At 35.8% G+C, this 19,034-nt stretch overlaps 1 protein-coding gene across 9 annotated transcripts in view; it reads left to right on the top strand.

The window, feature by feature from the left end:
* DMD (dystrophin) overlaps positions 1–19,034 on the top strand; it is a 2,109,452-nt gene that overhangs the window by 967,351 nt on the left and 1,123,067 nt on the right. For all 9 annotated transcript variants that reach the window (XM_012756891.3, XM_012756894.3, XM_012756895.3 and 6 more), the window contains one exon: positions 11,471–11,643. In XM_012756891.3, coding sequence (XP_012612345.1) covers positions 11,471–11,643 — 173 coding nt within the window. The remainder of the gene's footprint in view (positions 1–11,470; positions 11,644–19,034) is intronic.

Raw genomic sequence — 19,034 nt, 5'->3', positions numbered from 1 at the left:
CTTATACATTTAGGTTCATAATGATTGTATAAAACAGTGGTTTTGTTTTTCTATACCCCATGCAAAACACTATCATGGAAAGTGTGTTTCCCCAACATCAACAGCATTAGTCATTTCTAAAATGGACATAATATTGCCAAATATGTTTCCCATTTTATGAAAATACCATCATTTGTATTAATTGATACATATTTGATTACATTTTATTTTATAGTAGTTATCTATAAATGTGGTTGATCATTCATTGTGGATTTTCGGCTCTTTATCAAAATAATAAGATGCTCATGATTGCATATTTAAATGGGATAAACGGTATAAAATGAAAAGAATAAAGAAAAGTGTCCTGCCCTTGTTTTTTAATCCCATTTCTTGGCAGTAACCAGTTTTTGAGGTTTCCTTGGATTGTTGTATTGTCATAGAATTTTTCTCCATAAAACCTACCTCTCCCTCCTCTGCTCAGTTACACAAGACTTTAAAGTATATCCTGGTTTTAAGCAATTTGGAAACATAGAATGCCATATGTTTTTAACTAAGAGAAAAGCATTTGCTTCCACACAGCTCTCCCTTGCCATGTATAAAAGCCAATTTTTCTATCAGGGTTTTCTGTAAAATGATTTAGACAATGTGCACAACTTAACACAAAATGGACCTATCATAAAATCACTGGTGAAACTGTTCTCAGTTTAGTTGGTGCTGACAGACTAGAATCATCATGTTTGAGGAACACTTAGAGCTGTGAAGTTCAGGTTTTATCTTCTTCCTTTGGTTTTTGTTGATGCTCTGTGGCATCTGAGAGACATAGGGAAGACATAATTCTGAATGAAGGACTTTGTTTTTAAGTAACTCAGGTACTGTGAGGAAACCATGGGTAAACGCAGCCAGGAAATGCAGATGGGCTATTATTCCACTATTTAACAGCTAAATAACCAGTAAAAGCAAAATAGAATAAACAGGGAGATATTTCAACAGCTCACATCTCTCCAGGCCTGAATGCATATCTACAGTGGTTGGAGAACAATGTAAAAAATCTAAAATGCTCAATGATTTCATTCAAATTGGATTTTCATAAGCAAGTTAAACTCAACTTTTCATTTCAAGTCAACAGATATTTATGAAGGCCCAAGTACTGTGCTTAACATTTTAAAAGATAAGAGAGATATTAAGACATGATCCCTACACTCTGATAATTTGTAGCAATATTGAATATGCATGTCCTAGTTCTACAAACAAGTTAGAAAGTTATAAAATAAAGGCAAGAAGGACATAACCCAAGCAAACATATATAGTATAAGACATGAGTATAAATGAATTCACAAAGAGAAGAAAGCAGTGTAGAAAGCAAAAACTGGGAAGAATTTTATAGAGGAGAAAGCCTTAAGTTGAGTTTTGAATACAATTGGAATCTGAATTAATCTGGAATCTAATAGCTAACATTTAATTTACATGACAGGACATGTTCTAAACTCTTATAGTAACTCATATGGTCATCACAACAACTCTATGAAGAAAGCACTTATTTTATACTCATATTCAAATAGAGAAAATGAGAGCCAGAGCAGTTATGTGACTTGCTCATACGAATGAGACAGTTTGTAAATAGCATAATTAGAACCCCATCTTGGGTGTTCTAGCACCAGAGTCTCTGCTCTTAACTACTATACTATGCAGCTTCTTGATATAGAAAATGTTCTCAAAGTTAGAGGTACAATGGTAGTAAGGACAAAAAAAAAATGTATCAGAAAGCTATGTTTCAAGGGATAACAAAGAGATTGTCCTCCCCTCTCAAAATTGTCTTTATTGGCAAGGCACTGAGAGATAATAAAAACTATGGGTCTGGCTTTTTTTTTCCTGAAGTCTTAAATGCCTAAAAATTATTCTTGAAACTGTCCAACAAGCTATAGATGATTATTGATGGATTTAAGTCAGAGAGAAACTTTATGGATTTTTCTTCCAGTTCCTGGATTTTTTTTTGTGGTTTCTTTGTGTTGGTTATCCATTTTTTCTTGCATATCATTGAGTTTTCTTACAATCCATTTTTGAAATTCTGTCATTTTAGTGTTCTACATTTGTTTGATGTCCATTGCTAGTGAGCTGGTGTTCCCCTTTGGGGGTCTGCTTTCCATTTAATTCTTCATACTTCCATAGTCCTTTTGCTGATTTCTTCCTATCTGGATCAGTTGTGTTTCTTACCTTTAGAGTTCTGTTTGAATAATGACATGCCCTTTTTAGTCTCTGAGCCAGTAGGTGATATGGGTGAGATTTGACTACACCAGTAAAAGTGTGTGCAAAATGACCTCCCTGTCAGTAGGTGGCGCCTGCTGGGAGGAGCAGGCTACACTGTTGTTTTGGGTCCTGTAACCAGCTCTTGTTCCTCTGGAGACGCACTCTAGTGCCTCAGGTGGTGGGTGGTGCCCTGGGCCTTCCAGGTATGTCCTTATTCTTTACCTCAGTAGGGGGAGGTGGGAGAGTAAGTCTGGGTGGAGCTGGGTTGAGTGAGTTTTCCCTCAAGCACTACAAATGCTGTTAGCAGGGATCAAAGGTCTGTTCTCTGCTTCTGGGAAAAGCTGCCAGGGAGGGGCTAAAATGGCCCCACTCAGCCAAAAGGTCTGTGTGTAGAGGTGGGGCCATCTGAGACCCACAGTCTAGAGCAGGCCTTGCTCCCTTCTACCCTCCCCTATTCCATAGTTTCTTTTAGGTCTCTATGAGCAGGCAGGACCTCAAACCAGTGGATCTCCCCTGGCTGCCATGTGGGCTGGGAGGTTCCCTGCCCAGGTCGCAGCCTGGCTGGGCACATGGTGGAGGTGAGGGTTGCCCCTGAAGCACACTGACCTGCCCCTGAAGGCACATACACCTCAGTAGGCTCCTTTGCAAGTATCCCTTCTGTGCCCCGAGGCAATGTGATCCAGACCTGTGTACAGGATCTGGTCTGCAGGCCTGTCCCCTGGGCCCTGGAGATCAATCCCCAACCCTGCCAGGGAGAAGAGTGCTGGTCTCAAGTCACCCATGAGGCGCCCAAGCTGGATCAATGTCTCTCTGCCTCGGGATTTGCCCCCCTCTCCTGGAGTCACCAGGCAAGTGACAAGAAAAATCAAAAAAGTAAAAATTAATTAGATATTTAATATTTGTGTCCAGCTTTGCTGGACCGGTTAAGAAACCATGCCCTTAATGCCAGAGCTCTCATTATTAAAGTTCACTGGAGCGATCACCAACATCTTAGAGCACCCACTTTCATCTGTTGGTGTAAAATGTTGTAGATTGGATTTCCGGATATATGTTTCTGTCTGGCTAATTAAATATTCTAGTTAGTTGAGGAAAGATTTTCTAGAAGTTGTATATAATCCCACTGTGGCAATAAAACCAAGAGTCTCTGGCTAAGTTTCCACCAATGAATAGCCTGGAATTTTCTCCCTACACTTTATTCCTGCTCCTCCTATTTCTGTTATCCCACAAATACCTTAGCGTAGCCCTAAGCAGAATCAACCATCAAGTGTCTAACTCCCTGAACTTGCTGGATGCCCTGTCCCTGCCCCAGGCAGTTTCATGTCAAGGCCTTTGCACTTACTTGCTTTGCCTGCCTGGGATATCCTCATGATTTTTCTTCAAATGTTTTGCTCCTACATTTTCTGCAGGTGTTTCCTTAAAAAACAACTTCTTGTGTGGTCTTCTCTGACTTTCCTACCAAAAATTCTAACCCCCACTTGTATCCTTCATATCTTCCTTCCCTGCTTTTGTTTTGCTCCTTAGTCCTTACCACTGTATGACTGCATAGTTTCGTCATTTATCCTGTTTGTTTACTTTCTCCCCCACCCCCAGAAAGTAAGATTCCAGAGCACAAGACTTTGTATTTCTAACTCATTATTATATCCTCAGAATATAAAATATGCCTGGCCCGTGGTAGGTTTTCAACAAATATTTTTTGAGTTAATGAATGAAGACAGAGATGTAGCTCTCAGGAAAGTAGAGAGAAATCTGAAGATAGCATTACTAGGTAAGACTAGGTAGGGGAGGGTTGTGTGATGAAGGCTGGCTTAACAGTACTGAATCCTGCAGAAAAGGGAAAAGATGCAATGGAGAAGCTGTTACTGAACCAATGAATAGGATTTTCCTTCAGGAATTAAATATGGTTATAAAATGTGAATTATAGGAGCTTCCAGCCATCCGTTGATGGAAGTCATTGAGAGAAATGAAAACTGAGGAATCACTAGAAAGCAATTGTGTCGTTTCTTTTAAAAAATAAAGTTCAACATACTTCAAACCAGAATATTGTTGTGACATAGAAGTCACTTTTAGGGGTAAATGAACTAAAACAATAATAAATTTCAGATTCCCTTTTCTTATAACTTTTATTTTCATAGATCTGAAATTTTGTCATTTCAAGAATATTTTTCTTATTGAAACTTTTTCACTAAGACAAATTTTGAAGTAAAATTTTATTACTAAGGACAAACTTTAAAATAGGAGACAAATTAGCAGATTAATGTTTGTATATATACTCTACAATAGACATATTATTTAAAATTTAACTTGGTAAGAGTTGTAAACTCATGAAGGTGTGTTTGACCTTATTTCTTGGTATGAAATACAGAAGTAAAGACGCTTGTAAATTATAGACATCCTCATTTAGTAATAAGACACTGATGTTTAAGCAAGTGCTGAATTGAATTTTATGTTTTAGATTTGTGAGATGCCCATTTATTTCCATGACCACAGAGAAAGGACCACAGAAATGATGCTATTTTTAAATACCAGAAGCCAGATTGTTATTTTTCATAGTATTGGGGGAACAAAAACTTTGCTATAGGTAGGAAAAGACATTTAAAAATGCAGTAAGTTCTTTTTAAGTTTACTTTCATCAGAAGCACTTAACAATAAGTTCAATTTGCCAGATACCACTCTCTCCTACTCTAGCCATGTTAAGTTTCTGCAATGTCTACTTTGACATTCATACAAATAGGTTTATCATTTAGGTGGGCAATGGCAGTTTCTGTAATGAAACACTCTGACATCAAGGTAGTAGTTGTCACTTTACATTAAATGGAAGAAAAACTAAACAGTACAAATCTACCCCTGATGGTAAAGAATAGAGCATAGTTAAATAGTGTTACTTGAGACCTCTATTTCAACCTTATTAGTTGGCAAATAGGTCCCTTGTTTGGTTCTCTAGATAAATTGCCTGTATGCTCTAGTTTCTGTTTAGCCTATTGAAGACACATACTCCATAATACATGAATAAACGAAACACTTTTAGGTTCAAGTTATTTGTGTATTAATCTCCTTTAAAAACTGATTCTCTTCTTAAAAAGAGACTCACATTTTAAAAATTATTTTCATATCTCAGAGTTGAGGCCGATAATGTTATGTCTGTGTTATCAATGAATTCTTATATAAACAACAAGATTTCAAATACAAATATGAACTCAAGCAGCATGCTCATAGATTTCTGCTTTTCCTTACTTTATATATTTGGATTTCATATTCCAATTGTGCAATTTAAGTATCTAATTTTTCTCTCTTCATGATGTATAAATCAGGGTCTTATTTAACTTATTTGAGACTGTGAGCCAGAGTTACAATGATGCTATTTTAACATATTAAGGACTTAAATTGTATAAATTCAAATAAAAATGACTTCTAGAAATTTCCTTTTTTCATATATATATATGTATATATATTTAAAACTTCCTTTTGCAGGAAGAGAGTATAAAAATAAACATCTTACAGAATTGCAATGGAGAAGTGAGGTCAATTTATAGGGCCATGTCAAAATTAAGAAGAGAGTTAACTAAAAAGCAGATACTTCATCATTTTGGCATCATATTTTCAGATAAGATAAGGAACTATTCAGGGAGAGAAATGGAAATGCTGTATTCTATAGTGATCCTAGGGATTTTTCTGTCACCATAGCAACCACAGGGACTATGGCTTCATTTTTAGAGGGTCAGAAACTATAAAGATCACTTATTTCTAGACAAACTAAAATAGTAAAATGATATAAGAGATCTCATCTCTGACTTTAAACTATGGAAAGTGCTACAAAATTTTCTTTGGTGCATATACCATTTTTTCTGTTTGCATTGCCTTGGGGACAAAAGTATGTGCAGGGACTTTAAAAAGGATTTCCTGGACTCCAGCCAATTTTGACAGCATTCTCTTAGAATGCACCAAGGAGCTATTATCTAGATATCCAAGCAGTGTGACATCCCCTGCCCCAGTTTTTGCTTTTTGCGTTTCTCATTTAAGATAGAAAGTTTTCCTGCCTTCGCAACATTCTGCCCTGCATGGCTAAAATCATTCATAACTCAATTCTGAGCAATTCTCCCATTTTTCTAGAGAATTGGGAGCTCTCCAGAGACTCAGATTAAAATCAAGAAGCTTTGCAAGCTCAAATCCTCAGAGAGAATATACACGTGTGTGTATATCTGTATATATACGTGTGTGTATACATACACACACACACACAGCACAGCACATCAAGGCCATAATTCGATAACTTTTATATTCTAGTGGAGAAGATCCTTCTTCCCTTCCCTTGAATTTTCCCTCCATCAGTGCTTATAGCTATGCATTTTAAGTGTTTGGGCTCCCAATGTACAGACAAATGTGGCAGGTTGTCCGATGTGTTTTTAAGTAATCAGCCTGTCATTCACCTGGCTGCTTGATATCAAGTGGAGAACTTATCAGAGGTCTGGATCTTTGCCACTGGGCTGGCAGCCAAGCAAAAATGAAGTCCATGACTTACAGAATGAGGAGTTAAATCAGATCAAGTGCTGGAGAAATCAGGCTGCCTAGGGCAGGTGAATTAACAGAATCAGCAAAACAGTCATATTGGTACATGTTTCTGGCAACTGACCTAATCAAGCTAGTGAGATGGCCCTAAACAATGAATACAAGGCTCTGGGCTCAGAGCCATCAGAAGATGGTAGTAAAATTTTACCAGGTGAATAAAAGTAAAGAAAGACTATTAGAGACATGCTGGAGTCCAGTGACTTTTAGGACATTGATAACAGATAATAAATCTTTTTTACCTATTTGAAGTATCTGTTATATCATCAGCTTTCTTTTTAACAGTAATAAGATTTTCTTCAATAAACAAATATCAGATGTCAAATGCAGCAAAATGCAATGGGTTGTATTGAACTATCTTCTATTTTGTAGTGAAAAAGGATGATAATGAAAGAAAGTCTACCCTGCCCCATTTATATTTTCCACCTCCAACTTGCTGAAATTGCTCTTGATAAGATCAGCAATGACCTTCTAACTTGCCAAAGCTGACTTTTCACTCTTGGTCCTAGTTTCATTTGACTTGTCATCAACCTCCTTCCTACCTCCTTTCGTTCTGCTCCTAGATCTGATAACAATTACTCTTTAGATATACACAGCTCCTTCCTCTGCCCCTGCTTTCCACAGAGGTTCCTCTTTAAGCAACCTTTCTTCTAACTCTAAAAACTTTTCCTGAGAAAATTGACCATCTCTATGGTGTTAAACAACACAAATATTCCAATGACTACCACTTCTGTATGTAAAACTGCTAGAAGAGAGTTTTAACCTGCATTCCCCCAGATGAGTAAATTGACAGGATATTTATGTGTTGGCAGGTTTTCCTTTTCTTTTGTATTGTAATACGTGACCTGTCACATAAGTACTTTTATAACAGAGATAAATTGAGATGCTGAACAACAACAGCAACAACAAGCTGAAGGCTTTTTATCACAAAGTATATAAAAGTATACAAGTATTTGGTATATTTGAAGAGAATACCTTAAAATTTTATAAAAACCTCTCTATCTTTGAAATTCTGTCATATCACCCATAACCATTGTATCTTACCCTGTCTCTGAGCTGATATGAAAGACCTGGAAACATGGGTTTTTTTATTTATTTATTTATTTTTTTTAGATTCCCATTCTTAGCCTTGACTTTTACCTCCTACGCTTGACATTATCTATATTCTTACCTGCTCCTACAGCTTGATTCTTGCCTATGGCAAGTCCTCCTGCACCATAGACATGAAATTTTAGAATGAGGCAGAAAACTCTCTAAGTTCTACTCTTAATATTTTTACTATTGCCCATTCTGACTTGTGGGGTTTTCTTCAGAGCCAGTCTTCTGAGGAGCTATGAAATCAACAATAGTCTCTCCTTATCTAGCCATACATGCTTAGAATCCTCCCTAATTTTACCTGAGAGTAGGAAAGAATATTTCTTTTATTAATACTAAGTTTTATATTTATTTATCTATACAGTAAACACAAGTTCTCTGAATCAAAGAACACATCCTTAATTACTCAAGAGCATCTTAGGGCCAGATGTTTATCTGTGAGCACAGGGGTTGTGGTATAGTGGAGAAACACCCAAATTATGGATCTTAGGCTATATAAAGAAACTGAAACATCTGTCAGACAGAGAGAGAGAGAAACATAAACAGAAGCTTTGCTCTGGAAAAAACAAATCCTTTCCAGGAAGAAGGGAAGGTCTAGTTCTATTATCTTTAGAATGTAAGTTGAAGTATCAGCAAGGGGCTCAGAGAGATAGAAATTTTTCAACCTCTCTGGAGCAATTCACTAGTCTAATCTTCAAGGTATGTTTGCCATTCAGTCACCCTTTAACTCATTTGCCCAAGCTCTTTTCAGAAAACCTAGAAATGTGAAAATAGGTATGGTCCAACAATAGTTGCCATCTTGCTCCTCTGTTCAAAATCGGATTCCAATTGCCTATTGGACCCATAGTCTGAGGCCCCAAAGGCTTCTCAGTATGATCATGTCCAAAAGTGAACTCATTGCTTACATACATATACAAGCAAGCAACCGTGGCACTTGTTCATCGATTTGAAATCATTTACTCAATGACACTACTATGTATCTGGATGCCTGGGCCATATACCTGAGTCATCCAAGTCATTCCTCTTCTTCAACACACAGTCATTGAGTTCTGCCAAGACTCCTTCCTAAACTTCTTTCCCAATTCAACTCAAATATGGATACCAATTAGATATTTGATTAAATTAATGGATTTTTCTTAATGTTGTATGCATGATAATAGTATTATGTATGCTTTCCTTGAAAAGAGTTCTTATATATTAGAAACACATGCTGAAGTATTTATGGTAAAATTATATATCAATTTGTTTCAGAATAATCTGGTTGAAGAGGTGAGTGGATAAGGGTGTAAATGAAACAAAGTTGTCCATGGAGTCGTAACAGTTGGCACTGGATAATAGGCTCATGGGGATTGTTTGTATTATTTTCCTACTTTTGTATATATTTGAAATTTTATATAATGAAATTTTTAAAAATCATGGTTCTGCATTAGCTAATGAATTACATGAAGAATTTTCAGATTGAGTTTCCAAGTACATTATTAAACATCCCCAACCTCTGTTTCCTGGCCCATCTTCCCCTAAGCTTGCACATTTCCAAAAAGCCAGCCAAATATGACTACTCATGTTACCTGTCTTTGCATGTGTGTTACCTACTAGCTATAATGTCCTTCCAACTTCTACTATTCAGCTATGTCTAACCTAAATTGCACCTCCTTCATGAATCCTTTCCTGAGTCTAAGACCAAATATATAATCCCATTTCTTCTCTAAACTTTTAGAAAATATTTGGTATCATTTAGCCCACTCATTATATTCTCTCTTCCCATCTAGCCAGAGCGTCTATATTTTCATTTTTCCCTTCAATCTCTAAATTATACCCTTTCCTACTACTACAATAAAACCCATTTAAAACTTCTTAAAAACAAACAAAACTGTGCTTCTTCCACCTTTGCTTTCCCTGTATTGCTCCTTTGCACATGGAAAGAGCTCAATAAATATTTGCTCAGCTGACTTGTCTATAACAATTTAGATGAACAAAATAACCAAATTCTTATTAACAAGACTACCCAAATATGTGTTTTTTTAGCAAATTTCTTTGGGAGTCAATATTTTTTAAAGGTTTTTGTTTTTACATAATGAATTTGTGGTCTTTGCTTTTCCCTTAAATTATAGATAAAAATTATGGAGTTAATTTGTGGGATTCACTCACTTGTTCATGTATTCAATAGAAAAGTATTGTACATCTTTCATGTGTCAGGCAAAGGTTTGAGTTCTGGAAACCCAACAGAAAGCAAAACAGATAACATCCCTGTATTCCTAGGGATTACTGGAGAGGTGCACACAGACCATTTGACATCTAATTTAATGTTAGTCATAAGTGCCACAAAGTAAAATGCAGAAGAATTCAGAGAAAAGAGCATGGGTGGGGCTGCTATTTAAATATTGTGGTAGAGAAGGCTTCTCTAAGAAGAGAAAGAAGTGAGTGAATGTTGGTGAGGGAAAGTATTTTTGGCAGAGAGAACAGCAAGTGCAGAAACCTTGAAGCAAGCGTATACTTGGCATACTCAAGGAATGCAATAAAGCTAATGAGACTGAAGTTATGGTCTAGGGGGAGACTGGAAAGAGATGAGGTTGGTACCAGAGCTGCAGCAAAGGAAGTAGCAAGAAGCAGTCAAATTCTGGGTATGTTTTGGAAGTAAAGCCAAAAAGATTGTTCCACAGGTTGAATACTGGAGATTGAAAAAGTTAAGGATGGCTCTAAAGTTGTCAGCCATATTAATTATTAATTCATATCCATTTACTGAAATGAGAGAAACTATAGGAGGAGAAGGATTAAGAGATGGAGTTTGGAATTCTGTTTGGGCCATGTTAAGTTTGAAAGTTTTGTGAGACCTCCAAGTGTCAAGAAATTTCTTGGATTTGTTAGTCAGGCATTAAAAGGAGAGGTCTGGGCTGAGTATATGTTTGGGTGCCATTGTCTTATAGAGAGTAAAGTTATGGGAACAAATGGGAGGAAGTATGGACAGAGGAGGAAAGAAGTGCAAACACTGAACCAGAGAACTCTAATATTAAGAATAGTAAGAAGGATCCCAATATTTGATAGCACAATAAAGTTACTTTAATCAACAAAAAGTTAGGGTATATTTTTAAATAACTAAAAGAGTGAAATTGGGATGTTCCTAACAAAAAGAAATGTTAAATGCCTGAGGTGATGGATACCCCAAGTACCTTGATTTGATTAATTCACATTGTATGCCTGCAACAAAATATCACATGTACTCCATAAAGATAAACAACTATTATGTATCCATAATAACTTTTAAAAAAAATTTTAAAATAAAGAGGAAAAAGATCCAGACTGAGAAAGTGGACACGAAGGTGCAAGAAAAACCAGAAGAATTCAGGTTACTTAAGCCAAATGAAGGCAATTTTGAGCTGTAGGGAGGGATCAACCATGTCAGGATGAGGACTATGAATTACCTATTGAATTCAGGCACATTGAAGTCATTGGACTTCAGGACTAATAAATTTCAAAAGGCAATAATTAAGAATTGCAAGACCACTTATTAGTTCTGGGTTTTGTATGTTTCTTTTTTTCTTTCCATAGACAGCTGATTCATTTTTTTTCTTCTTCTAAAATTTCAATATTACAGAATATAAAAGACAATCTGCAACAAATCTCAGGTCGGATCGACGTTATTCACAACAAGAAGACAGGAGCATTGCAAAGTGCCACACCTGTGGAAAGGGCGAAGCTACAAGAAGCTCTCTCACAGCTTGATTTCCAATGGGATAAAGTTAACAAAATGTACAAGGACCGACAAGGGTAGGTAACACTTTCATTTTACTGATTGATTATATAAATGATTTGTTTTCAGGGAACTCTGCAATTTATTTCAATATCCTACATGGAAAAAATAGGGATAAAGAGAAAGAGAAGTATTACCATCATTAGAAAAAGGTAGGTAGAGTGAGAACAAATGATGAACAATTTAGACAAATGAGCTGAAATCTAGAAATTATTCTGTACTGAATGTAGCATTATGTTGGAGTATTATATCATCCTCTAAAATTTCAGGTAATGTTAAAGCAGGTTTGATCACTTAATTGAGGTGGTATAAACAATTGTACACTATATAATGTATGTCTTTAGTCAATTCTGTGTTCTATATAATTATAACAGTTTGACACTTAAGTTAATGTGGTTAAAATATAACCTATCACCAAAAAGTTGATTTTCAATCATTGTTTTTTGTATTAGAGGGTGATGCTTCACACCTTGCAGCAATCTCCACCCCCCCACACACACTTTTCTTTTTTTGCTATGGGAAATTTGTTTATTTTAAATTATGTTTTTGTTCTTACTTTAATTAAAATATTTAGCTGTTGAAGTAATATTTAGAGGGGATTCACATGCATTCTTTACTCTCATATCACAAGAAAGTGAATTATTTTTTCTTTTATATTTTTCAGTTAAAAGTAATGAAGTTCTCTAATAGCTTAAAACAATTTGTTTTAAAGTTCTATAGTCTCAAGGTAGGCTTCTTAGTTATACTGAGAGGAAATCCAATCATTTGTCTAATAATTATAGGGAACCCCCGTAGTATTTCTCACATCTGTCCATTTCTAACCATCCTTGCTTCTATTTTAGTTCTTAGTTTACTACATTAGGTTCCTAAACAGAGACTTCTAGCATTAATCTCAGTTGTCTCTATTGATTGGCCCTACTTTGTTCTCAAATATCTTTCATCCAGCATCATTTTTCTAAAGTGTAGGAACTTCAATACTGTAATCTCATTCCCCTCAGAATGAAATCCTGACTACTTAACAAAGCATAATTATCTGATCAACCTCACTGCTTATTCCTTTTTTCTTAGCCTACTGCCCCTTCAAAGTCTGCTCTAGCAGTATGAAATTGGTTTGCAGATCCCCAAGTGTTTTGTGACCCCCTCTGGCCTACCTGTCCTTCGGGTAACTCCTGAGATGTTATATCTTCCTTGAAATCTTAAAACTATATGTTTATCATAACATCTGGAAACTTGGATGGTGTTTTACCATTTAATGTAATATAATATCAGTAAATCATTTTATGTATTTGCAAATGTTTCCAGACTTGGTTGCTATCATGTAGAGTTTATGCTTCAATATGACCTACTCTTAGAAGTTACCACATGGTAATGAATTTGCTTACTTTTCTGCCTCTCACACAATCCACATAGTCATGGGCTATGTGTATTTTGTGTGAGATGCTCAGGACGAATATAGTGCCAAACATAAAGTGGGTGTTCAGTGTGTCTGGACTCAAGCCTTTTCCCAGAAACTTCAGAATATTTCTCTACTGGATGATCTAATAGGTTTATCCCAACTTATGTGAAAAAAGCTGGTCCCAGGTGTCCAAAGCCGGGCTTTATAAAGGAAAGCAAACTCAACAACCTGTGTATATACTGCAAATACAAACTTATATTGCCACCACAGTACACTTTCTCTCAGTATCCCACTAAGTCACTAGGAGCCTCTGCTGCCTACTCCAATGAAGTCAGTTCCACCACTCTCTTTTGGGGTGCTCATTCCACTGTTGAAATGTTATTGTCTCTCTGTTGTCTTCTTCCAGTCAGTGTTTCCTCCAAGAATTCCAGGCCACACACACCATCCCCTAAGAACCTCTGGGGTTTCTTAGGTAGCCAGTGATTGCTATGATTCTGTACCTACCAGTCTTGCACTAAAGTAGAAGTAACACTTTCTGTTTTTTTGAGGCTTTTCTTCCACTTCACTTGTTAGTCGTTCTTTGGCTAATGAGTCAGGCATTCATTCCCTTCTCACAAGGTCACACAGACATTTCCCTTTCAGTTCACCTTCAACCCTAGACTTAAAAGAAGCAGAAGCACTAATGCCATTCCACAGAAAGGATACCTGAAATCTTACCCCAAATCTGAGGTCTTTTCTATTTCTGGCAAAGGACAGAATGTCTCTAATCCCAGAAGATCCACTCCTTCCTTATCCAGAGGCTGAAAGAGATCCTAATTTTATTCCAATTGACCTTCTCTAGGAATTGGTCAGAAGCTGTTAAATTTTCTATGACTTTTAGTCTAGTCTTAGTTTTAAACAAAAAAAAAAACTGTTTTAAGTAATTGCTTACAAACACAGGCTCTAGAGTTCTAACATGTTTTGGAATCCTGGTTTTGCTGCTGATTAGTTATATGGCCTCGAGCAAGTTTTTTAACTCTTATGCTATACAAGTTCTTTTTTTTTTTTGGCATATTATGGGGGTACAAATTTTAAGGTTTCAATAAATGCCCTTTCCCCCTTCCCCCCACAAGTCTGATTTTCCAGCATGACCATCCCCCAGATGGTGCACATCTCACTCATTATGTATGTACATACCCACCCCCCGCCCCCTCCCACCTGCCCAATACTCTGTTACTGTAGTACCTATGTGTCCACTTAAGTGCTGCTCAGTTAATACCAGTTTGCTGGTGAGTAAAAGAATAGAGTCTAAGTCATATGGTTGTTATAAGGAGTAGTTGATACAAAGCATGTAGAGAGCTTAGTGGATTGCTTATACATGGTAAGCTTTTACATAACGAGTGATATGCACACCATCTGAGGGATGGTCATGCTGGAGACTCAGACTTGTGGGGGGAGGGGGGAAGGGCATTTATTGAAACCTTAAAATCTGTACCCCCATAATATGCCGAAATAAAAAAAAAAGTTAGCATTTTTGATAATGAAAACAGTGATCTTATGGCTCTGATAGTCTTGATACCTATTAATTCATCCCTCTGCTCTTTCAAATTTTCCTGAGCACCACAGAGATATGAATTAGATTCAGTCTTTGCTTTGAAGACCTTTCTAGTCCTGTGGAGAAAATAGACAGCCAGCCAGTAAAATAAAGGTTGATAGATACGAGCTATGTATAAGGGCAAGAACAAGATTCCTGGGGAATGGAATGGAAACATCTTACTCAGGCCCAGGAATAAATCAAGATCTATGGACTTTTTAAGATTCTGAGTTACAACTAACAGAAATTACACTGGTTACCTTAGGTATTAATTACCAGAAGGATATCAGATAACTCATGGAATCAATGGGGATGCCTGAGAGCCAGGTTTAACAATGGGCAGAAACTATCAAAGAAGACCAAGTCAGGTATTTAGAAACACATCCATCATCAAGCCACAAGGTAAATTTGAATTATCTTGCTGCCATGGTTATGGTCCTCCACTGTACCAAGAGCAGCATTGCACCAGACATTACTTGCTACTATCACTGCCAAAATGTATCTAAATTATTAATTCCTTTTTGTGTCACTCACTGTACAATTAAGGTCTCTTGCAGAAGGATCTGGTAAGTCAGAGGTGTTTTTTTGTTTTGTTTTGTTTTTTATTATTATTCTATAAAGGGAAGAGTTGGCAAATGTTTTAGTCTTTGTAGGCCATGTAGTCTCTGTCATAATTACTCAACTCTGCTGTTTATAGACTGAAAGAAACCATAATTGGCGCATAAATGTATAGGCATGGCTTGTTAGGATAAAACTATATTTACTAAGAAAGGTAGCCAAATTTTGCTGGTGGGTTATAAATTGATAATTCCTGTTAAAAAGGAGATTTAAGTTATACCACAAGGTTCTACCTGACAACAGTTAGGGAAAATAAATAGCTGGAATTAGTTCTTCTCTGTAGTGGTAGTCAGGGCCTTGTGTCCTGCCAAGTCCCATATAATAGCATATACTTGAACCCTAGGAGACATTAGAAGCTACGCATTCATAAATACAAAAATTTTCAGTATCATCTTCAAGTTGGGTTCTCAACAAAAATATGCTAATTTTTTAAATAAGCCAACTTGAGTTTAAACCAAAATACATTTGAACCAGTAAGAAGGGCTCCATTGATATTTTTTCATATATGGTATATGTATGATAGTATTAATCAGCTATTACCACAATAAAGCTATGGTATAAATCACCTCAACACTCCATGGATTAAAATATCAGGCATTTCTGGGTGCTTTGGTTGCTTGTAGTGTAGCTGATTCAGGCTGAGAATGGTTGAGAAGCTCTGCTTAAAGATGTGGTTAGCTGAACTAGGCTCCTGGATACATGTTGGATTAAAGCCTGCTACGTATGTCTTTACTCTAGGCCTACAATAAATGATCAATGGCATGATCCTTTCATAACAGATCACCAAAGAATGAACCAAGCCTAACCTCCTAAGAGTACATATGGCCTGTGTTCCTATGGAATCCATTGACAGTCAATTGGCCAAAGCAAATCACATGACCAAGAATGACATAAATAGAAAGCGAAAGTAGCCTCTTCCTATAATGGAAGGAGAAAAGATGTAAATATTTGCTCGACAATAAGTATTAGCTATAGTTAATAATTTATAACAAAGGATTTTTTTACAGTTAGAAAATACCTAGTGATTTTGTCCTGCTTCATTATTTTATAGCATAGAAAAGTAAATCTCAAAGAAGTTAAGTGACTTACCCAAGCTTATCTGCATATTACTCTTTCACTTAAATATTTATCTGTTTTGCATATTTTATTCACAATAAATTACAAATAAGAAGAAATGTATTAGATTCTCAGCATTCCTAAGACATAAATTCTGAGACCATCATTCATCACCAAATTCATGAATGTTATAATTGTAAAACTCACCTTTATTAAATGTCATAAAGTAAAATAGACATTACTCTTTAGGTAAGGGCAAGAAGAAAATTAATAGCCAGACTGATTTGTGACTACTTATTCATTATATAAGGGACCTACTTCTATACATTGTCTTCCAGCAAATAGAATTTCCTAATTTGTAACTCAACAAGTTACAAATTATCAAAATATTAAAAGCAACTCCTTTCCATTGAAATTCTGATGGTTCACAAATAGTCAACACAGTCAATGTTAAAATCCACGAACACTATGAACTTATGGATAGATAAACATATAGGCAAGATCAATTTTTAAATTTTTGGAAAATTAATATTACTGCTAAATTATATTTTCGTGTATTTTTAGTAGGTTACTAACTTCTGATAAAATATATCTGTAGAAAACATGTAAAAATAAAGAATTAACATAATATTTATCTAATATTAGAGAAACAAACCTCTTTTCTTCTTTAAAAAAACACTTAAGAAGGGCCTACTAAGTGTCAGATGCTACGTTCTATTGCTTTTACTTTCTTTTTGATACCATCTTTACTATCCCTCAAGCCATTAATGAATCTGTGTCACTTTCAGGAAATTACTCCCCAAAGCCTAAGAGGATAATACAGTTAAAATGAGATAATAAAAATGAAAGCAGTTTCTAGACTACAAATTGCTGTGCAGCCATAAGATGGCATTATTGTGTAACAACAAGGCTCTGATCTGTCATGAAGAAAGTGATATTTTAAAATCAGTATTCCTTTTTGGAATTCCATTTAGTCAGAAAGTTTAGAGTGATTTACCCATCCATATAAGTAGTTAAATTCAAGATGATTCTGAGCTTCAGATATGATCTAAAATAGACATGAGACCAAAAGTATTGATTCCTATAATATTGTATTTCTAGAGCAAAAGAAAATCTCAAAAAATTAGGGAAAGCAGTGTAAGGGCATTTAAAAATCAAATTATTTTCCCAATGATTCTTCATAAAATAAATAAAATATTGAAAAATAAAAAAATATAAACTCCATATTGCATAAAAGAAGTAAAATATAAGAGATTATATATTGTTTGAATCCATCTATATGAAACTCAAATACAGTCATATTGTGGGTTAGAGGTTGGATGGTATTAACTTTTATGAGAAGTTGTGATTAACAGGGCAAAAGCAGGTTTCTGGGATCTGAGTAAAGTTTTGTTTCTTGATCTGGATGGTAGTTGCACTGATATGTTTCCATTAAGAAAGCTTATGGAACTGGATACTTGTAATGTGTATACTTCTCTACACAAACGCTGGACTGGAATGAAATTTATACTTACATTTTAAAAATAAAAAATGTATACCTTTTTAAGTACAGGGGCTAAATTCAGAAATTATTTTTATTTATTTCTTTTTTTATTTCAGAATATTATGAGTGTACAAACATTTTGGTTACATACAATGCCTTGGCCTCACCCAAGCCAGGACTACAAGTGTGCCCGTCCCCCATACAGTGTGCTCCGTATTCATTAGTTGTGAATTTATCCACCCCACTCCCCTACCTGACCAGCACACAGTGAATATTACTACCATGTGAGCACCTTAGTGTTGATCAGTTAGTATCAATTTGATGGCAAGTATATGTGGTGCTTGTTTTTCCATTCTTGTGATACCTCACTTCAAAGGATGGTCTCAAGCTCTATCCAGGGTAATATAAGATGTGCTAGTTCACCATCATTTTTTGTAGTTGAGTAGTATTCCATGACATACATATACCATATTTTATTAATTCACTCATGTATTTATGGGCACTTGGGTTATTTCCACATCTTTGCAAGTATTAACTGTCCTGCCATAAACATTCTAGTGCAGATATCTTTATTATAGCATGTCTTTTTTTTTTTCCTTTGGGTAGATGCCTAGTAGTGGGATTGCTGGATCAAACGGTATTTCTATTTTTAGCTCTTTGACGTCTCTCCAAATTACTTTCCACAGGGGTTGTACTAGTTTGCAATCCCACCAGCAGCGTAAGAGTGTTCCAATCTCTTCATATCCACACCAACATTTGTTGTTTTGGGACTTTTTGATAAAGGCCATTCTCACTGGAGTTAGGTGACATCTCATTGTGGTTTCTATTTGCATTTCCCTAATGATTAAAGATTTGAGCATTTTTTCATATGTTTGTTGGCCATTATTCTGTCTTCTTTTGAAAAGTTTGTGTTCATGTCCTTTGTCCATTTATTGATGGGTTGTTTGATTTTTTTCTTGTTGATTTTCTTAAATTATACATAGATTCTTGTTATCAACCCTTTATAGGATGTGTAGAATGCAAATGTTTTGTCCCATTCTGTAGGTTGTCTATTTGCTCTAATGATAGTTTCCTTGGCTGTGAAGAGCTTTTTAATTAGATCAGATCCCATTTATTAATTTTTGTTGCCACAGTGATTACTTTGGGGGTCTTCCTCATAATTTTTTTGCCTAGGCCGATGTCTATAAGAGTTTTCCCAATATTTTCTTCTAGAATTCGTAAGGTTTCATGCCTTAGGTTTAAGTCTGTTATCCATTGTGAGTTGATTTTTGTGAGAAGTGAG

The sequence above is a fragment of the Microcebus murinus genome, chromosome X (assembly GCF_040939455.1).
Source record: "Microcebus murinus isolate Inina chromosome X, M.murinus_Inina_mat1.0, whole genome shotgun sequence".
NCBI lineage: Eukaryota > Metazoa > Chordata > Mammalia > Primates > Cheirogaleidae > Microcebus > Microcebus murinus.
This window is presented reverse-complemented; position numbering and strand designations above follow the sequence as displayed.